Raw genomic sequence first — 23,463 nt, 5'->3', positions numbered from 1 at the left:
CTTACCTTACTACTGGGGTGACACACTGTAACAGACCCCCTCCTCATGTAATCTCCGTACTACTGGTGTGACACACTGTAACAAACCCCTCCTCATGTAATCTCCTTACTACTGGGGTGACACACTGAAACAAACTTCCTCCATATGTAATTATCTTACTACTGGGCTGACACACTGTAACAAACCTGCTCCTCGTGTAATCTTCTTAATACAGGGCTGACACACTGTAACAAACTCCTTCCGCATGTAATCTTTTTGCTACTGGGGTGACACACTGTAAAAAACCTTCTCCTCATTAAATCACCTTACTACTGGGGTGACACACTGTCACAAAAATCCTCCTCATGTAATCTCCTTACTACTTTGGTGACACAGTGTAACAAACCTGCTCCTCATGTAATCTCCTTACTACTTTGCTGACACAATGTAACAAACCTCCTCCTAATGAAATCTCCTTACTACTGGGGTACACACTGTAACAAACCTCCTCCTCATGTCATCTCCTTATAACTGGGGTGACTCACTGTAACAAACTCCTCCTCATGTAATCTCCTTACTACTGGGGTGACACACTGTAACAAACCTCCTCCTCATGTAATCTCCTTACTACTGGGTTGACACATTGTAACAAACCTCCTCCTCATGTAATCTCCTTACTACTGGGGTGACACACTGTAACAAACCTCCTCATCATGTAATCACCTTACTACTGGGTTGACACACTGTAACAAACCTCCTCCTCATGTAATCTCCTTACTACTTTGGTGACACAACGTAACAAACCTCCTCCTCATGTAATCTCCTTACTACTGGGGTGACACACTGTAACAAACCTCCTCCTCATGTAATCTCCTTACTACTGGGCTGACACACTGTAACAAACCTCCTCCTCATGTAATCTCCTTACTACTGTGGTGACACACTGTAACAACCTCCTCCTCGTATAATCTTCTTACTTCTGTGGTGACATACTGTAACAAACCTCCTCCTCATGTAATTACCATTTTATTGGGGTGACACACTGTAACAAATAGACATAATCGTGTACTAACACATGGTTTAAAAATCCGCACACAAGCCCCCATCGGCTGTGAGTAGGGCCATCATTGTCCTCTATAGCCAGGGCGGTGGCAGAGGTTGTGATGTCATTAGGCAGAGGACATTAGCGATCAAGTTTGTCTGTCTCTGAGGAGCACATCGCTGCTGAAAGCAGTACTCCTCCAAGGTAGACAGACATAATCGCTCTGGTGCGGGAGGGGGTTGGGGTGGATGTATGGAGGCGCACGCGATGTCAGAATGCCGCAGGTGGCACTGCGCTCCTCCAGCAGCTGAAGAATGCAGATTATTATGGTACCGGGGGCAGTGATGGTGTTGCTGGCTGGGCGGATGCTTCGGATAAGCAGCAGGTGCTTCGGATGCTGTCTGGCTACTAACTTACTTGCAGCAGGCAGAGTGAAGGCGCTCTAGGCGGCTGCCTATTTTGCTTATAGGCAGAACCAGCCCTGTAAATGACAGTATACAATATTTTGTAAATATAAATTTTACTCATAAAAGCTCAGAGTCATTTACTGATACTTCATACCCATTGCCATGACCACTGAACCAGTTCTAAAGAACATTATCCCATGGAGGAACAAGATACTTTAGGACGTTTGGCTCAAGCTATTTTAGTGGCGTTGATTAGAGATGAGCGAACTTACAGTAAATTGGGGGGAACAAAAGATGCACTTCTCCGGTATTGCATAGCAATTCTATATAACTGTACACCAATAATTACTATGTAGAGAAAACCCCTTTAAATACCCAACGTGTTTCTGTTCTCAAGGGAACTTCATCAGGGGTAAATCAAAGTAAGAGGTTACAAGAAACCACAATAGGATGGTATATATAGGTGTCAGGACAATCAAAATACCTGCAGCACAAAGCCCCATTAGTTAATGTAATGTATATATAAAGATATTGTGTGATACTTAGTAAAGATCCCTGACAGGAACGATAACCTGGTATTGGACAATGCCGATTATTCAGGGACAAAGAGCACAAGAACCCTATCCCCAGCACATGACGTATCGCAGGGGTAGGGGATCACACAATATACTGCATAGAGGCTGATGCAAGGCTGCAAGGTCAAAGCGGGGTGCCACACAAGGCTCTGCAATGGCAGAGCGCCCGTACGATGCCGGGGAGCGCAAAAGGCAACATGCATAAAATGCTAAAATGTAGAAATAACATAATGTGACCCTGTAACATTAGCCTCAGTGTTTCCTTACCAGGGTCCCTCCAGCTGTTGCAAGACTACAACTCTTGTAGTTGTAGTTTTGCAACAGTGGGAGGCCCCCAGGTTGGGAAAGACCGGCCCAAGATGTTGTGAGAGAACATAACAATTGTTACAATTGGGAGGTGGTGAACATTAGACAGGATGTCATTTCCTCAGATGACAACAAGACTTGAAATGCAGAACGTTTGACTTTTCATTTACCAATATACACAAGTCAAAGCGCAGAACATGGATATCAGAATCATTCTCTGTGGCATATTTCTAGTTGGTATGTATGTGATTTTATATATATATATATATATATATATATATATATATGTATATGTATATATATATATATATATATATATATATATATATATATATATATATATATATTTATTTTACTTATTCATTCATTTTTATTTATTTATTTATTTTTCCCCCTTGACTAGAACAGGTAAACTATTAGAAGGATATACATAAACTGTAATAGAAAGGCTATCACTACTATTTTCTTCTCTCTTTACCCATTGCTGTATTATTATTATTTTTTAGGAAGAAATAACGCACAGTCCGTAAACCAGACATCAGCTCCTCAGCTTGTCCTCCAAGGAGCTCCTATATTCCTGGAATGTACATATAGCTATTCCAGCTCTCCTGATCTTTTTTGGTACGTGCAGCATCCTGGAAAAGTTCCTTCACTCCTTGTAAAAAGCATAGGACAGCAAGGGCGCAATGGATTTTCAGCCGTACACGACCGTAGCAAAGCTTCATTCCACATGAGGAAATCTCAAGCTGAACTGACAGATTCTGGCCTATATTTCTGTGCTATAAGTGACACAGTAACCAAATTCTACCCATCACCTGTCACATAACAGTGTGTGCCCGTGTTTGGTCTTATAAAAGTATGGTAGAGTTTACGTTCTTTTGGAGCAGAATTTATTCTTCTCAATTAGCAAAGATTATTTTTATATTTTTGAACAATTTCCTTTGTTTCAGTCTTTAATTTTTGCTGTCCCTTCTTAATAAAGTCACTTCTCAGTTGGTGATCGGCTGAGCGGGGTGTCATACCAATACATCCCTGAAGGTGGGGGCAGGAGTGCTCCGGGTACTGGAAAGAAGGTTTGCCACCTTTTTTGCCAAAAAAATACCAGCCATGCTAATTTACATAATTAATTATATATGCGTGACATCACAGGAAGCCCAGCACATGTCCAGACACGTCGTGTCACGTACCAGCCCATGCGTCGACAAATGAACCTTCAAGCCTCCAGAGTCTAGCAGTTAGAGCCACAGTGGGGGGCAGGGGTGGATTGACAGGGGGGGTCCCCCATGATCCACTCACCCTGGGTAAGAGTGGATCATGGGGGACAACTATGGTTGCCACCTTTCATGCCCAAAAATACCTGCCATGCTAATTTGCATAATTCATTATATATGCATGACATCACATTAATTCCCCCCTCTGATCCCCCTGTGCCATAATTATTCCAGTTGATTCCCCCCATGCCATACTATTTTACTCATTTCAATTATCCCCCCTCATAACCATTCCAATTGATTCATCCACCCCCCTTTCCACTGATCCCCTTGTGCCATAACCATTCCAATTGATTTATGCACTCCTCTCACCAATCCCCCTGTGCCACAACCATTTAACCATTGATTCCCCCCTTCCTGTGCATACTTTTTTACTCATTTCAGTTGACCCCCACTGTTCCCCGTGTGCCCCCGCTGCCTTTACCTACTTACCTAGCCTGTATGTCTTCAGCAGGCTCAGATGAAGTGTAAAGGCAGCTGTCAGCTTCTCTCTGCGCCAGTGGGTGGAACTGATGATGGACGTCCTCTTGCGTGCCTCCTCGGCGCAACGTCAGGGGCATCCCTCAGTCACTGCAGCCACCGCTGCCGCACACTGTTTTAAATTGCCATGGGCCGCGACCTTACAACAGTGAGCTGTGGCGGCTGCTGCAGGCAGGGCCAGGGCAGCAGAGCTAGAGGTACATAATTTCATTCTTTCTGCAGTGGCTGGGGGCTCTTTCCTTTAAAAAAAAAAAAAAAAAATGTCCTTTGCATGGATGGTATTTTCTCTACAAAATTACTGGCAGAGACATTAAAATACCGGCTGGGTGGCAACCCTACTGGTAAGTAGGCAGGCTCCGTACAGGAAATCACAGGAGAGTCTGACCGCTGGATAGGTAGTTCTGTAGTGGATAAGTTAGGTTCCCCCGGAGTCCCCCTTGAAGGACACAAAGGGAGATTTATCAAAATCTGTGTAGAGCAAAAGTGGTGTTGTTGCCCATAGCAACCAATAAGATTGCTTCTTTATTTTTAAAAAGGCCTCTGAAAAATAAATCTGAAAATAAATCTGAAAACAAATCTGATTGGTTGCTATGGGCAACTGCACCACTTTTGCCCTGCATAGGTTTTTATAAATATCCCCCCCCCCCTGCAGAATGTACATGTCGTGCAGTAGTGAAACGAGTGCAATCATGCTGATGTACGCCATTAACCCTTTAGATGGGGTGATCAATGGCCATCACGCTATCTAAAGGATATAATTACTGGTGTTGGTGGGTTTGGGGCTCTCATCAGACCAGCACGATCACAGTGATACAATTAGTTAAAATGGTGACTAGAGGTCTTCTCCTTACCTCCCTAATGCCGATCTTCGCTCTTTGTTTTTTATTTTTTTGTAATATATAAAACATAAAAATGTATATATAAAAAAACTTCTCTTAATTAAAATTACACCCCTTTTCCCATTTTACAAATAAAAGAATGTAAACAAAAATAAACAAACATAAGTTATTGCCGAAGGAGAAAATGTTTGAACCAGTCAAATAGAATGTTTATTATCCGACCAAATGCAAGAATTCCTGATTTTTCATCTCATCATATATCAGAAAAAATGAACAAAAAGTGATCAAAAAGTCCCTTTAAAACAATCTTGGAACCGCTAAAAACTGCAGCTCACTATGTAAATAAGGAGCCATCATACACAAAAAAATGTAAAAAAAAGTGTAGGAGTCAAAACATCAAAGCAGGACAATTTTAATCATACTTTTGTTGAAAGAAAAATAGAAAAGATAATTATATTGACCCAGAGGATTAAGAGAACATTTTTTTTTACCAAAAAGTGTATTGTGTTAAAAAGAAACCACCCACAATTTGCTAAATTGCAGGAGTTTTTTCTACTTCCTCCAACATTTTTTTTGTTGTTTTTTTTTTTAGCGTTCTATTTTATAGTCAGATGAAAGGTGTCATTATAAAGTAAATGGAAAAATGAAAATTGTCTGCTCCCACAGGGCCAAAACCTACTTTGTCCTTAAAGAGGCAGGGAGTTGGCTTACCCAGCTCCCCTGTCTTCTCCATATTTTCTGCCCACCCCACCCCCATCAATATTATGCTAATAAATGTGGCTGGTGAAAGCACAGAGAGCAGAGTGCTCATCTATGGAATTCATTAGCATATTATTAACAGTGGCGGGGAGGCTAAGAATATAGAGGGGGCAGGAGAGATGGGTGAACCAGCTCCCTGCCTCCATTGCGTGCTCTTGCGCAATGGAGAAGGAAGATTACAGTGCCAGAACTCTGCATATACTGAATGGATTTAAGTAAGTGACCATTCTTTGTAAAGCTGTTCCCCCACACGATAATCCAGTATATTTGGTTTAATGTGAGTGAACATGGTGTCAGATTCAATTCAAGGGGCTAAAGGGGGATTTTCTGGTTTGAAAAACTGGTAGGAGGAAGGAATTGGGAGGGGAAATAACAAGTGCCAATACTGCTCCTGAGTCTCCAGTGGAAGAGCCCAGTGACACTCCTGAAAGTTGTACACAGAAAGCTGCAGCCAATTGGCATAGTCAATGAGGCCTCCTAAAAAATAGGAAAAGTGAAAATGTAAAAATGTTCTATTTCAAAATAGGCGGCTGCCTATTTTGCTTATAGACAGAACCAGCCCTGTAAATGACAGTATACAATATTTTGTAAATATAAATTTTACTCATAGAAGCTCAGAGCAATTTACTGATACTTCATACCCATTGCCATGACCACTGAACCAGCTCTAAAGAACATTATTCCATGGAGGAACAAGATACTTTAGGACGTTTGGCTCAAGCTATTTTAGTGGTGTTGATTAGAGATGAGCGAACTTACAGTAAATTCGATTTGTCACAAACTTCTCGGCTCGGCAGTTGATGACTTTTCCTGCATAAATTAGTTCAGCTTTCAGGTGCTCCGATGGGCTGGAAAAGGTGGATACAGTCCTAAGAGACTCTTTCCTACGAATGTATCCACCTTTTCCAGCCCACCGGAGAACCTGAAGGCTGAACTAATTTATGCAGGGTAAGTCATCAACTGCCGAGCCGAGAAGTTCGTGACGAATCGAATTTACTGTAAGTTCGCTCATCTCTAGTGTTGATCCAGAAAAATGCTATAAGGTCATAGCCCATTGTTATCATGTAATTTAAAATTTTACTTTAAAATCTAGGTCTAAAAATGGATTCTGCCAAAAATACTTTACTATGGTATATTGTGTGCTTTGTACCTATTTTCCCTCTTATGAACTAAGCGTACACAGTATAAATAGAGTCATACGCTGACTAATAACAAAGCCTACGGGTGACTGAAAGTACAATGAACCGAGTAGGTACCTTAAAACATAACTTTTAATTAATAAATAAAATAAATCCACACCAAATAATAAAGAATACGGTGTATGTACAAATATCCCACCACTGGGAAAGAACTGGAAAAAAGGGGAACAAAAGATGCACTTCTCCGGTATTGCATAGCAATTCTATATTACTGTACACCAATAATTAATATGTAGAGAAAACCCCTTTAAATACCCAACATGTTTCTGTTCTCAAGGGAACTTCATCAGGGGTAAATCAAAGTAAGAATTTACAAGAAACCACAATAGGATGGTATATTTAGGTGTCAGGACTATCAAAATACCTGCAGCACAAAGCCCCATTAGTTTATGTAATGTATATATAAAGATATTGTGTGATACTTAGTAAAGATCACTGACAGGAACGATAACCTGCTATTGGACAATGCCAATTATTCAGGGACAAAGAGGACAAGAACCCTATCCCCAGCACATGACGTATCGCAGGGGTAGGGGATCACACAATATACTGCATAGAGGCTGATGCAAGGCTGCAAGGTCAAATTTTTACTTCCATTTTAACTCACAGGGAGGGGTTGTAAAAGCAATTACTTAATCTCTTGTACAGTACATTACTACTTTGTCTATTGCAAAGTGTAATAGGACCTCAAGCATGGCAGCCATGAAACCCAATCAGCACTCTGTGTTTGCACCATTAGTGTTGATCATAGGTAGGACTGGAGCAGCACCCAACATATATCCCCTATGGCCATAACTCCCAGCCTGACCATGGTTAAATTACCTGAACAGGTCTCACAGTTGGGCCTAAACTGTGGACACAAAAATGCTGCCTTGTTTTTGTTTGAAACTGGCCTTACATGTCACACAGTCAGAGGCTATATGCAAAGCAGAGGTGAGTTATCATGTTAGGGTCCCATCCGATATGAGGCCACCTACGCGTGGTGTATGGGGGGACACATTTTGATCAAAAAGTGCACTAAGAGCCTGCATTTTTTGACCAAGAGTGCTGTTGCAACTTTCTTTTTTGTACATTTTGTATTTTCCACAGCAGCGGTCACCTGTGTATTAGGTTGTTGTGCTGGCTATTTTTCCTTTTGTTTTTACTTTGAAAGTGGCCTTAGTCAAACCCGGTCCAAGGGGGGGTTTCTTACTATCATAATCCCTTATTGGGGTAAGGTCATATGTAGCAGAAATTCGGGAAATGTTCTACAGGGGAATTTTCATGAAGGAGATCTGCAGCATTTCCAATAGAAGCAAAGTAGTGATTCTAAATGAATGCAATAACAAGCAAAAGCAGGGACGTCACTCACCAGGATGCTGTGCAATATTCTTTCATTTCAACGGTGCAGTAACATGGAGCACGGGCGATGCATGTAGGACTCATCAGTGAAAGTCTAAATTAATACTTTGTCAATTTTGGTGTTGGATTTGCAGAAGATTAGGGCTAGGTTTCTACTAGGATTTATTCAGCAAATACGCCGCAAAAAACTTTAAATTGCCACACGGTGTTTAAATAAAAAAGCTATGGTCAGATGCAATCCGATAGGGGTATGTGAAATACCATATCCACTTGGCGTTTATCAGTTTGGTGTCTTTTTTTACTCCTCTTGGCATTTTTTGAATTTTTTGGGCTCAGTGGCAGTTCTTCCAAATTGTCAGCATGTTGAGACTATAGCAAATTTTAAGAAAAATTGTGCCATGTGCATTTATTTTTTATTTTTATGTATTTAACTTTCCATGGAGGAAAAAGGAAAAAGGATACACAGGGAGGCAGCTCTTAATAATTTCATTGAGTACAAGGAAATAAAGGATGCAGTAGGGATGCTGTAATTTGTATCTAACAAATGGGAAATTTTTTTAAACAGAATTTTGATTTCTTTTTATGCAGGGATCAATTTTCGGGAGCTGGAAGGGATCTGAGCCGCAGCCGGAACCAACATTGGAAACCAGGGTGAGATACTGTATGAATGGATGCTAAAGATGGAAACAAGAAAGACTGAATATGGAATTAATTATTTAATGTTTAATTTGTCTTTTTGTATTATCATTTTTATTTATCCATATTTTCTATGATATATATGTAAATGCTTACTTGTTTTTTTAGGCTAAACATGTTTTTAATTACATTTTTAAAAAATTTTTCACAGTAAAGAAATGTGTAATGTATTTATTTCTCAAGCGCTGACATTCCTTTAATTTTAAATATTCGCGCACAATCCTCTGAAGCCGAAATTAGATTATTAGGTTAGGTGGACAGACCGCAAGCCAATTACATTAAATTCTTTGTCTCCCCAACATTCTAAATCAATTGACTTGCGGTCAGGCCATTTAACGTAGTGACCTAGATATAATTAAAAACATGTCTCACCTAAAAAAATATGTAAAAATGTACATATTTATATAATACAAAATTGCAGATAAATAAAAATTATAATAAAAAAATTAAACAATAAAAAAATTAAAGGGGTACACCGCTGGAAAACATTATTATTATTATTATTATTTTTACCAACTGGTGCCAGAAAGTTAAACAGATTTGTAAATTACTTCTATTTAAAAAGCTGCTGTATGGTCCACATGGAGTTCTTTTCTTTTTTTAATTTCCTTTCTTTCTGACCACAGTGCTCTCTGCTGACCCCTCTGTCCATGTTTTCCAAGCAGTCACCCATCAATAATTCTTCATTCATTATTCAGACTTGATTCGACATATCACATCCATTAATACAGTATATTTACCTGTATTCCAATGTTCATTCAGGCCGCAGCTCAGATCCCTTCCAGTTCCAGAATATTGATCCCTGCATAAAAATAAATATGTTGTTACAAAAAAATTATACATTCATCGATACAAATACAGCATTCTTACTGCATCTTTTTTTCCTGGAACCCAATGAAATTGGTAAAAGACGCTCGAATGGAAAAACTGTCAATGCTGCAAAAAATCTCATTTCTATACAAAGGTAACAATGCCAGAAAAAAATGACATAAAAAATGCCAAAACGCATGGTAATTCTGTGGCAGTTTTTTCTGGAGTTTTTACCTTTGTGTAGAAATGAGATGACAGAGACAATCCCATAGACTTACCTTGTAAGTTTGTCTCGCTAAGGCTGGTCTCACATATGTCCGGCAGCCGGCATAGGTAAACGTATATCTCTACGCAACTGATGCTACAACTGATGACAAGTTGTATGGCATCCGGCATCCATTGTTTCTGGAAAGCAGACAGTAGAACACAGCTTTTCCAACCATCTGGCATCAAAATTGAGATGCTTGATGATTGTGAACTGTCCCATTGAAATGAATGGGATCAGTTCTAGCATCAGTTTCCCTCTGGTGCATGCCGGAGGGAAACTATGCCAGACAACTGATATATGTGAACCATGCCTAACAAAGGAAGGTGTCAGTGACCAAGTGACTTGTGTGGTGACCTATAGGACCCAAATTGCTCCCTTATAAACCAAGGGAGGAGTTAGCTTAGTCAGTTCTGCTTTAGCTGAGGAGCAGTACAGTCAAGACCTGAGAGTGTCTGGTGCTCTGAGAAAGACCTAGGCCTAACCACCCAGCCACGCTTCAATCACCAAGTGCCCCTTCAGGTGAATGTCAAAGCCTGGTAAGCAACCACAGGGGTGAAGCATAGTCAGTCATAGTCAATCAGTCAAGTCTGCTAAAGTCAGCGTGGGTCTGCATCATTCAGTCCAAGTCCACTAGAAGTCCCAACAAGCCCGCAAGTCTCCTTAAGTCACTGGTCATCACCTTGGGCCTAACTGAACTGTAAAGACTATTCAATCTGTCTGCCTCAGTAAAACTGCCGTTGTTCCTTAACTTTGCATCGGAGTGATTATTTACCCTGCGCCTAGCCCAGGAACCAGCGGCCATACCTTGGGTGGTATAGAGGATAACCAGACCCTTGCATCATGAATACGAGGGGTTAATGCCATCTGCCCCTAGGGTAATAACATCTGCCCTTCATCACATGCTCACCACAATTGTTTCTGGACGCCGGACAGGGGAATCCAGTAAGCTGCGTTCTCCTGTCCGGTTCTCTCCGGCGTGTCCAACTATCTGGCGTCAAAATTAAGAAGCTGCATGATTGTGAACTGTCCCATTCAAATTAATGGGATCAGTTCTAGCATCAGCTTCCCTCTGGTGCACGCTGGAGGGAAACTATACCGGACGCTGGACATATGTGAACCCAGCCTTACATGTCAAAAGTTTTTTTTGTTTGTTTGTTTGTTTTTAAGCGACAGTGCTGTTTAATTGCAAATCGTAAAAGCTATTTATTTTTTTTAAATATAATTATTGGTGTATCCATACTGAAAATGTGCAAAGAAAAAACTGCAACAAATACACACCAAATGCACTAAATTGTGCAACTATGTGCAATAATTCTGCAGCACATTCGCAATGAAAATTGACATGCTGCAGATTTAAAAGGTAAAACTGCAATGCAGTAAAGCATTATGCGGTAACACAGCAAAAAAAAAAAAAAAAATTTAAAACCCGAACTGGGCTTTGAAATAAAACAAAGAACAATGATGTTCTATAAATAGAGAATGGAATATTTTGGTTGGTAGGAGGGGTAGACAGGATGTGATATAGGTGACATATAACTAAGATAAATGTCTATCCTCTCCTGCACTACTGAAAGGACCTTTACACAGAACACGGAGCGGAGACCCAGATAACTGAAGCATGGATGTCATCTTCCCATTTATCTTCTATGGGATACTACTAATAGGTATGGCCCTTTGTTTGGACTATTCACAACAAACTAAATGTATACTGAGAAGTAATTCTAAAAATACTGTAGTTATTTATGTTTTCAGTTGTGACAATGTATCTCGCTGTATCTAATACTCCATGTATACTGTCTGATAATGAACTCTTTATATTCACAGGGAGAAGTAATGCCCAGTCTGTGAACCAGACATCAGCTCCTCAGCTTGTCCTCCAAGGATCTCCTGTATTCCTGGAATGTACATATAAGGTTTCTGGATATCCTTATCTTTTCTGGTACGTGCAGTATCCTGGTAAAGCTCCCGTTCTTCTATTACAAGGCTTGGGAAGAGAAGAGAACAATGGTTTCAGTGCCACACAAGAAACAAAGAATCCTACCATATGAGGAAAACACAAGCTGAAGTGACTGACTCTGCTCTATATTTCTGTGCAGCGAGTGACACAGTGAATACCGCCCATAACTCACCTGTCACATAACTGTGAGATCAGATCCTCTTCTTTCCAGACATTCAGAATAAAATCGGCGATTGCAGATTGTTTATAGAAGTATTACTTGCATTGAATTGATTTGTCTTTTGTGTAACCCCCTAGCTTCAAAAATTCTATACTTTTGTATTTATTATATTATATTTCATTTAAACAAAATATTTTTTTGGAAATAAAACCAATAATGACAAATAACAAACAAAAAAACATTTTGTGATGGGTATTAAAGATGTAAATGTCCACTAATGGAACCATTTTTTCCTAAATCAATCTGTATTCTACTTTTTTATTTTTATTTTTTATTTTTTTTACTGTTACATACATGGAAAGCTATTAGAACTTCAGATGACTTTATAACCTCATTATCATTGTTAAAAATAACTGCAATTTTCTGCTAATATTTAATTGATAGATCTGAGGGGGGAATTTATGAAAGTTTGCACCTGGCGTAGATCACCTGGTTTCCGTAAAATATTTCTGCACCTTTTCTGCCGATTTGCACCATGCTCCCCAAGTGGGTTAGGCTTGGCTTGACTTCTTCCCGCTATAGGACATATGCATACGTCCCAGCACCCGACATGTTCGTGCTCTGGGACGTATGCATACCTCCTAGCGATCTCCTGCACTGCCGCGGCCAGTGCAGGAAATCGGCAGCGGGAGCCAGCTGTCAATCACAGCCAGGGACCCGCCGCAGCTGCCGGGGCCACAATCGTGCCGGTCCTAGCAGCAGTAACCCCATAGATGCCGTGATCAATCCTGATCACGGCATCTATCGTGTTGACAGTGGGAGGGCGCCACCATACGATCACGGGTCACCGTTGGTTGCTATAGCAGCAGGAGGCCAGATTATGACCTCCTGTTTGCCAGCTACGGAAGCCTTTGAGATCCAGCCAGAGGCTGGATCGCACAGGCAGTGCTGCATGCAGCTGATCAGGTCATACTGTGCTGCAGTACAAATGTATGGCAGCATAGTATAACCTGTAAAAAGTGTAAAAAAAATTAATAAAAAGTTCTTCAATAAAAGTATGAAGTGAAAAAACAAGCCCCTTTCCCAATAAAAGCCCTGTATTACCATAAAAAATATCAAAAACACGAATCATATACATAATAGGTATTGCCATGTCCGTAATGATGTGTACTTTAAAACTATAATGTAAATTATCCTGCACGGTCAATGCTCTAAAAAAAATAAAAAAGTGCAAAATTCGCCAATTTTGGTACAAATAACGGAATAAAAAGATCAAAAGATAGCACGTACCGCAAAAATTATACCATTAAAAAGTACAGCTCATCCTGCAAAAAATAAGCCCTCACTTAATGGCGTCGGACGAAAAATAAAAAAAGTTACAGCTGTTGGAAAATTAATGGAAGAAAACTAATTTTGCTCAGAAAAGGAAAAAGAACATAGAAAGCTATATAAAATGGGTATCGCCATAATCGTACTGACCCACAGAATAAATATAACATCACTTTTTCCGCACAGTGTACACCATAAAACAAATTGTAAAAAAAAAAAACTGAAATTGTCCAGTTTTTCACAATATTTTGGAGATTTTCACAAGAAAAGCTACATGTCAACAAAAATGCACCACTTCTATAAAGTACGATATGTCACAAAAAAGCTATCTCAGAATCGTTCCGCTCAGAAAAAGTGTTCTAAAGTTATTACCATTTAAAGAGACTCTTGTCAAATAAAAAACTAAAATAAAAAAAAGAGCCTGGTCATTAAAAGGGTACTCCGCTGCTCAGCGTTCGGAGCAAAATGTTCCGACTGGTGATTAATCTTATCCCTTATTCCTTTAATCCACTGTAGATTCAAACAGATTTTATTGGTCAAAATGAATAATATATAGATAGATAGAGATGTGAAGTGTGTTTGAATGTCCTTTATCGGGCTTCTTCCTCACCTTTAAGATGGTAAAATCTGTTCTCCTTCATTTCATCAAACGTTAAAAGAATGTATGTAGTGTGTTAAAAGTGTAACACAGTAAAAAATGTAGCCATTGACGCATTTCGACCTGGCAAAGCCTTAGTCCTTGCTGGGTCGAACTTATCGAGGACTTTCTAATCCCAAAGTCCACTTAGCATAATACGATTTCCACTGTGTAAGTAAAGCACACTTGGCTATTTCAGTGTCTCCCAATAATTTACACTGAAAGTGACTTTGCATACATAGCTGGCTCTAAGTCATAAACAAGGATCGGGGGCCCCCTTAAAATCAGCATCACGAAGGTCCTAAACCCGATTTTGAAGCATATTTGTTAGATATGCTCTAAAACATAGGCAGCCGATCAGCTAATAAAAAAATATATATATAACATTACTGCGAACACATGTATACTGTGAATGCCACAGTGACTAAAGGGAACAGCTCCCCTGTCACATAACTCCACCACTTCCTCAGTGACATTTCCTCCCTCATAACATCTTTATTCAATAAGAATAAAACCTTATGCAACACTTCTGAGGGATGTAGAAATGCGTCCTGTTTGTATGTAGTGTAACTTGTTATAATATCTAGGACCATAGTCTCACAGAGCATGTGGAAGCATTTTTCTTGTCCTAGTTCCCTGCAATGGTTTGGGCAGTCCAAATGGTTTGCTACCAAAACAGCTCTGACCCCTGGAGGAATGAACTCCATAGGGTCTCTGAAAATGTCCCGTGCTATTTGTTACCAAGACATTAGCAGCAGATCCTTTAAAGGGGTTGACCACCCTCTTAAAACATATAAATGATAAAGGACAGGTAGGTGACATACTTTACACTGTTAGATCACTTCTGCCCAACTATATAGTCTTCTGAAGCTCCACCGCCTCGATCGCTGAGACATCATTGCAGTGATCCCCTTCCAACCAGGTTATATTGTTATGGCTGATGGGTGTTTGTTCATGTATGACTTGTTTTTCTCAATAACTGTTATACACAATTTTGACCACAAGATGGAAACCTAAAGTATTGCTGCATACACGGTAGACAATATGTACAGATTTTAATGATGATGTATAGATTTTTTTGGGAAATAGATCATATCGAAGCGAAGAAGAAAGTCATTTGATCATATTTATTTACTTATCAGATTTATTTATCCACAGAAAAAAAAATTGTGATCATGCTTTATGATAATTTTTTTCTTTATGGCTTCACCATCACTATATAGTATGTACCTTAATTATAAACATATAATGTATATTTTCACTATATTATTTAAATATACATAAGTCATATTTATATTCTTGTCTTTTATTGCAGTTGTGAAAGAATTACAGTCTCTCCTTCAATCCTCAAGCCAATGTAAATGTGATAGAAGCTGATCTATTAAAATACAGTGCAAGATGTTAAAAAAAAGCGCACATATCTGAACTCGTACATGTATATTAGGCTGTGTTCACACTTTCAGGTTTGTAACTGCAATTGGTGAAATCAAATCAAAAAACAGATCATAAATGAAGGACACTTATAAAGGAAAGACTGAAATCTCCCGTTTTCAGATTCATTCCTGGTTTATATTCAATAATTGCAATTAAAAACCTGAACATGTGAACACAGCCTTAAATGTACAGATCCAAACAATTTCACTGTAGTAATGGATGGGTAAACTAAGTGTTTCCAGCCAAACATGAAAAGACCAATCTTCATTCTGAGCTTCATAATAAAGGATTGTATGACTGAGCATTAAATGATCCTGTAACCAAGATATATTGATCTCCAGTCTTAAATCTTATTTCCTCTGCAACAAAAAGAAAATCATAGAGACAGCTTACTGTTCAATAGCTAAAGATCTACATGCATGTTCAGTGATCTGGAGCTATCCCATACGGGAATGCTGGACCGGTAGCATCTGTTGTTCCATTCATTGCCCTGTAGGCTGAAATAAGACATACCACCGGACATGAGGATCACCTGGAATAGTTGCCTTGCAGGGTGGTTGCACTGCATCAATAAATGCTAAATGCAGTACAGTATGTTTGATCTATGCTGAAGGTTACCTATACTGGATCACCAGATGTATGTGACCCCAATATGAATATAATATCGCACACTTCAGCTCAAAGCTATACTGTCATCTGAAAAAAACCTTTTAGATCGCACCCGGTCTCACTCCTGAGACTCCCAGTCATTGCAAGGTTTAAGTAGCAGTGCACACTTTACTCCCCCATTCTCAATCAAATTGGCCTCTTTCACTGCAGTACTTTATGGTAGTATTTTCCCACTAGTGTGTCTCCAGCTGTTGAAAAATTAAAGAGAAAACTGTTTGCGGGCTCTCATTTTCAGAAGAGAATTTTCCTTCTGGGGTGACAGCCATGCAAACCAATTTGATGCAGTGTGTGGTGTATGGTCTGAGCACTGACAGGTTGATCCCCCCACTGCTTTAACCTCTGCAGCAATGCTGGCAGCACTCATACCTCTATTTTCTAAAGACAACCTCTGGATATGATGCTAAGCATGTGCACTTAACTTTTTTGGTCAACCATGGTGAGCCTTGTTTTGAGTGGAACCTGCCCTATGAAATCGCTGTATGGCTTTACCCATTGTGCTGTAGCTCAATCTCAGCGATAACACAAGACACCTGCTCCCCATTCACACTTTGAGCACTTGTAACACTACCAAGTCACATGACATCAGAGAGGGAAAATGGCTAATTGAGGGTACACTTAGGGGTGTACTTATTTTGTTGCCAAGGTTTAGACATTAAAGGAGATATATCATGCAGAAAAACTTATCCCCTATCCAAAGGATAGGGGATATGTTTCAGATTGCGGGAGGGTCCAAAAACTTTGGATAGGGGATAGATTTTTCTGTGTTTTATATATATATATATATATATATATATATATATATATCCTTTAATGGCTGTGTGTTGTGTTATTTTGAGGGGAAACAACATAAAACACTGTTATAAGGGCTGTGCACTCACTACTTTACATTGTAGCTGGGTGTCCTTTCTTCAGTGTTGTCAGAAGAAATTACACTATTCTACAAAAATATGAGGGGTGTAATCACTTAGGTGAAATACTACATACATACACATATAGAAGAAAAAAACGTTGTTTTCATAAAGTTCATACAATATACTTGCTTGCAAGATGCAAAGAGCACCAGGTATATAGTGTTCTGTAGATATTGTATGTTCAGTGTATGCCAAACGCATATATGGTATAAATAGTGACCTAATTACATTATAAAATATCTCTAGTGAGATTTTGTGATGTACCATAAGATGGCACTAAAACCTAAATTGGTATTACTGTCATCTATAGACTTAAGTTACTGTGGTTGAAAACCTTTGCTGTGGTTACTGCTAAGCTTTTTTGATGTCTAGAATTTATTTGGCAGGTCTGACTATTTATCGTTTATAATAAAGGACATGAATATAGAAATCAAGGACAGAAATGGTCACTTTTTTTTCTTGAAAATGTAACTGGAGAATGAACAATACTCTTTATCAATTACAATATAATGTATGAATCCTATGTAATATCATAATCTTCTAGCTTTACAAATAAGAATGAAGATGTTATACTAATAATCATATTTATCATAATAACATTGCCTAAGGTAAACATAAACAGGAATTTATTAACTGGTCACCATTGTGTGTGCAATTACTTATTTCCATTGTGTTATTATGTCCTGGTGTAAGCATTAATAAATTCTCCAAAAAAAAGTATAAATGGGCACTGTCAGATAAAAAAAAAAAATTTTTAAGGTTGCACATAGGGATGAGCAAATCGAATCTGACAAATCCAATTCTTTACGAATTTTATGAAAAATTTGATCCGTAACTAATTTTGATCCATAACTAATCCGAATCGTCCGAATCGCTTCATTAAACTCCATTTAGTGCGGTCCAGGCTCCAGGGTATCTAAAATGTCAGCTCCATATGTGAGGACATGGCGCAAGGAACTCTGGGAAGGCGGGGACAAGCAGCATGCAGTCTATCAGCAGCTAGTCAGCCCTATATAATCGGCAGCCATCGCTGCAGCCAGCTATTTCAGCATTTTATTGCAGAGAGAGTGTTTTTATTGCAGAGAGAGAGAGAGAGAGAGAGCAGTGTGTGTGTTGCACAGAAAAACGGCAAGGGAGAGAAAGAGAGAGAGAAAGTACACATTTGGGTGTACGACTCAGCAACTCTTTACTGCTGCATGTCATACTGAATAACGGTATCATATCACTAACACAGCACACTCCCTATGTGTGTAATGACAAGCCAAAGTGTTCTTCACCCCTATTGAGGCTCTCTGTAGCCCGAAAATAGACATTTTTAATAGCAATTCACCTCAAATTCAGATCAAACCAAATTTTTTCAAAAATTCGCTTATCTTTGGCAAAACAATAACCTTTATTAATACACTTCATAGGAATATTTTATTTACCTTCTATTGAAATCATGGCTTTAAAAAAAAAGACCACTAAGGCCCCCCCCAACATCCAGAACATAAACATGTCTGGCTGCAGCATCATCTTTGTCCAAGCTGAAGCAGAGGCATAGACAAAATCCAGTAAGTGAGGGTGGGACTAGCACTCCTCTGTGCTCACTTCTGTTCTATCAAACTCCTGTCCTAACTGAGAGGAGGGGGTTACAGAGTAGTCTGCAGTGATTGGAAAAAGAGATCCAGCACAGCAGACTCAGATAGGAAAATAAGTAATACAGAGTGAGTGTCATGCCCGGGGGTGGACAGGGAGAGTGAGCCCTAAGCTGTCCCTATATACACTCTCTCTGCCTACTTGCCCATCCACCCTAAACGGTGGATCGACAACTTGGAGCCGGTCCCTCCCTGCACTAAAGTGCATTGGCTTAAAAACAAATAATAAACATAGTCAGTCACAGGCCAGAAACAGAATGGGAAAAACTACCAGACAACCCTGTATACCAGACAGAATATAAACTCACAAACAGAGCAGGATGCAGGGCAGGATGCAGTGTTCATAGACCGGAATCCAGATAAACAGCAGACATGATAAAATGAACAAGTCTAGGTATGCAAAAAGTATACAGAAGAATCCAAGAGATGCAGGGGATGAACGGAAGAACTAATTGCTAAACACCCCCAAACTGATCAGGAACATAGAACACTGTTCACACTGGGACACAGAACAGAAACTAAGCGAACACCCCACTCCACAAAAGGAGTAGACAGCATAATAAAGCCAAATAGACTACTAGGCACATTCCACCGTGTGATCAGGATGCTGACCTAGTAGGAAACAGAAATAATAATACATATAACACTAGACTAGAACCGGATGAGTCTGAATAGACTCCAGGATACCAAACAGGAAAACAAGCACAAAACTCAGCCATAGATATCACAAGGTAAAGCAGAACAGACATGCATATCCTAAAAAACGACAGATGAAACACAGACTAAAATCTACAATTAACAAGACTATTTAACCATGGCTAAAACTCAGATAGTACCACAAGATAAATACAAGGTGCATGCTCAAGCAAACATAAAAGTGTATTGCACAACTAACCAGTCGAGAATGCAGGAGAACTGTGGTATAAATAACCCCACCTGAGTTCTCATTGGTTCAGAGCATTAACCATTCCCAATAAAGGGAGAATAGCAAACTACTCAGAACATCTTAGTGTGTGAATACACACCTAGAGAGAAAAATACATAAACAAATAAACGGACATTACATTGAGGATACGTCCCTTTCAAAGAAGGTATTTGTGAGAGAAATATAGGTGCTAGACACATAAAAATTATGTGTACATGATACAAATGAATTACTGAGTAACAGAACTTTGTTTTTCTTGTGGGATATGACTGATAATTTTTAAGTGCATTTGGGTGATTCTAAACTCTAAATAAATAAACATATCTGACTAAAGAATGGTCAGATACCAGTTCTACACAGGAAATAATATAGTGATGTTCCTCCAATGTCTCACAGGTGATGTGTTCTCTAAGTCCTTATTTGTCCATTTTCTTCTGCGTTCCATGCTGACTTCTTTCAGTCCTGACTCATCCCTGCACACAAACTATCCCTTCTGCTGTTATTCCCAATGATCCTCTCATTCCCCTTAATACTGTAATAGTGGCCCCTTACTTGTGCCCTATAAAGAAATTGTCTCCAAACACAGTAATAAAACTCTCATGGTGCCTACCATGAAATAATAATGTTTTAATGTCCCCCATGGTAATAATACTTCCTTTGAGCCCCCACCAAGTGATGGTTACCCCTTTGTGCTCCTAAAAAGTAGTAATTCCCTACTTTGTGCTCCGCATTGGCAGTACCAGCTTTTGTACCCCCCAAACAGTAATACCCTTTTATGCCCCCCTGTAAGTTGAACAGACTTGGATAGCCTCTGAACAGAGCTCAACACTGATGTGAACCTAGCCTTAGTCTTTACTGTTGTTTTTACTGTGAAAACGCAGAAACTACTAATATGAGGAATAAAACAATGAGGATTATGTCACAGGTAAGGACTAGGGCAGCTCTCCAAACAACTCCATGTATCTCCACTAGGCAATGTCACTTTCTTAGAGGAGATGGCCATAATAATGTATTTTAGTATCAGCTATAGGAAAATGTCACAGCTTCATAGACTTTTGTTTTGTGCACAGGAAGGTTTCAAAGTCAGATGCTATGTCATCTTTCTGATGCTATCTCTGACCAATCTTGCTCGGTGGTAAGGTAACTATACAATGAGCCTGTGTAACACACGGCTGCTTGTGTTAGAGGGAGACATTTCTTTATACTGAATCAGTCGAGTACTATGGCTTGTTGCCTGACATTGTTGAACTTGATGCTTTTTATAGGTGAAAATGATACAGTGTATTCCTGCATGCTAAAGTGACACTGTGTATCTTATTGTCTTATACTAATGTTGTGTTCATTGTGTTTTACAGGAATAAGTGATGGACAAGTTGTCACTCAGAATCTGGGGCTCCATTATGTCCTGCCAGGGGACAAGGTACATTTGGACTGTACATACTCTGTCTCTGAATCCACACATCTTTTTTGGTATGTCCAATATCCTGGAAAGAATCTGGAACTTCTTGTAAGCCAGTTGTCCCATTTGACAAATAAAGGATTTTCTGCCCTGCACAACAAAGCTCAGTCTTCTTTTCATCTAGGAAAATCTATTGTTGAGCGTAGTGACTCTGCAGAATATTTCTGTGTCATGACACTGTGAGCAAAGCTCAGAGACCACCTGTCACATATCTCATCATGTGCTCTGCATACATGCTCTATATATGCAGGGAGGGATTGACTTTTTAACACTTGAAGATATCACAGCCTGGATATTTCTTTATCCTTTCTAATAGAGATATTTGGAATAATGACATTTTATTATCATGTTGGTTCTAATGGCTGTAATACTTTGTTGTCCTTTTTTGTTATAAGGCTAAGATTACACTTGGCACGTTTGTGGCATTTTCTTTTTTTTTCATGACATTTCTGTGTTTTTCCTTCAATAGACTTCTATTTAAGGAAAAAAATGGCAGACAAAAATGCAAGATGTATTTAGAGGGGTACTCCGGTAGAAAACATCTTCATTTAAATTAACTGGTGCCAGAAAGTTAAAAGAAATCTGCAGCGGAAAAAAACTTATCCCCATTTCCACCTTAACCCCTTTAAGGACTCAGGGTTTTTCCGTTTTTGCACTTTCGTTTTTTCCTCCTTACCTTTTAAAAATCATAACCCTTTCAATTTTCCACCTAAAAATCCATATTATGGCTTATTTTTTTGAGTCGCCAATTCTACTTTGCAGTGACATTAGTCATTTTACCCAAAAATGCACGGCGAAACGGAAAAAAAAATAATTGTGCGACAAAATCGAAGAAAAAACGCCATTTTGTAATTTTTGGGGGCTTCCGTTTCTACGCAGTGCATATTTCGGTAAAAATTACACCTTATCATTATTCTGTAGGTCAATACGGTTAAAATGATACCCTGCTTATATAGGTTTGATTTTGTCGCACTTCTGGAAAAAATCATAACTACATGCAGGAAAATGTATACGTTTAAAAATGTCATATTCTGACCCCTATAACTTTTTTATTTTTCCACGTACAGGGCGGTATGAGGACTCATTTTTTGCGCCGTGAAGTTTTATCGGTATGATTTTTGTCTTGATCGGACTTTTTGATCACTTTTTATTCATTTTTTAATGGTATAAAAAGTGACCAAAATACGCTTTTTTGGACTTTGGAATTTTTTTGCGCGTACGCCATTGACTGTGCGGTTTAATTAATGATATATTTTTATAGTTCGGACATTTACGCACGCGGCGATACCACATATGTTTCTTTATTTTTTTTTTACACTGTTTTATTTTTTTTATGGGAAAAGGGGGGTGATTCAAACTTTTATTAGGGAAGGGGTTAAATGACCTTTATTAACACTTTTTTTTTACTTTTTTTTTTGCAGTGTTATAGGTCCCACAGGGACCTATAACACTGCACACACTGATCTTTTACACAGATCACAGGCGTGTATTAACACGCCTGTGATCAGTGTTATCGGCGCTTGACTGCTCCTGCCTGAATCTCAGGCACGGAGCAGTCATTCGCCGATCGGACACCGAGGAGGCAGGTAAGGGCCCTCCCGGTGTCCTGTCAGCTGTTCGGGACGCCGCGATTTCACCGCGGAGGTCCCGAACAGCCGGACTGAGCAGCCAGGTCACTTTCACTTTCACTTTAGAAGCGGCGGTCAGCTTTGACCGCCGCTTCTAAAGGGTTAATTCCGCACATCGCCGCGATCAGCGATGTGTGGTATTAGCCGCGGGTCCCGGCCGTTGATGAGCGCCGGGACCCCGCTTCATATCGCCGGAGCCGGCGCAGGACGTAAATATACGTCCTGCGTCCTTAACCCCTTAAGGACATAGGGCGTATCCATACGCCCCCGTTTCCAAGTCCTTAAGGACCGAGGGCGTATGGATACGCCCTGAGCATTTCCGGCCCCCACCGCTAGCCGGAGGGGAGCCGGAGCCGGATGCCTGCTGAAATCGTTCAGCAGGCATCCCGGCATATCGCCCAGGGGGGGTCATTATGTCCCCCCATGTCGGCGATTGCCGCAGATCGCTGGACAATTCAGTCCAGCGATCTGCAGCGGATTCCGGGTCAATCGGGTCTCCAGTGACCCGATGACCCGGAATTACTAGCTGATCGGGGCCGTCAGAGACGGCCCAGAACAGCCAGAGTCTGCAGGAGTGAGGTGGCACTGGTGCCACCTCACGATCGCCCTGATTCGTCGGCCGGATTACCGGCCGACCAATCAGGGCGCCTGCTGCGGGTGTCACTCCCGCAACCCGCTCCACCCCTCTTCCAGAGGACGTGAGCGGGTGCGGGAAGACGACCCCCGGTGCTGGGGACCCCGATCC

The 23,463-nt window shown here is 40.0% G+C and overlaps 1 protein-coding gene and 1 gene segment (V, D, J or C); both read left to right on the top strand.

Moving 5' to 3' along the window:
* Nucleotides 1-23,463, top strand: part of LOC130366478 (M1-specific T cell receptor alpha chain-like) — a gene marked incomplete in the record, with an annotated part of 208,212 nt that overhangs the window by 89,639 nt on the left and 95,110 nt on the right.
* LOC130277192 (T cell receptor alpha variable 9-2-like) lies at nucleotides 11,189-12,364 on the top strand. The segment is given in 2 exon segments: nucleotides 11,189-11,636; nucleotides 11,797-12,364. Coding segments are annotated over 2 exon segments (270 nt in total).

This window comes from Hyla sarda, chromosome 1, assembly GCF_029499605.1.
Source record: "Hyla sarda isolate aHylSar1 chromosome 1, aHylSar1.hap1, whole genome shotgun sequence".
Taxonomy (NCBI): domain Eukaryota; kingdom Metazoa; phylum Chordata; class Amphibia; order Anura; family Hylidae; genus Hyla; species Hyla sarda.
The sequence above is the reverse complement of the archived record's forward strand: the minus strand, read 5'-3'. Positions and strand labels throughout refer to the sequence as shown.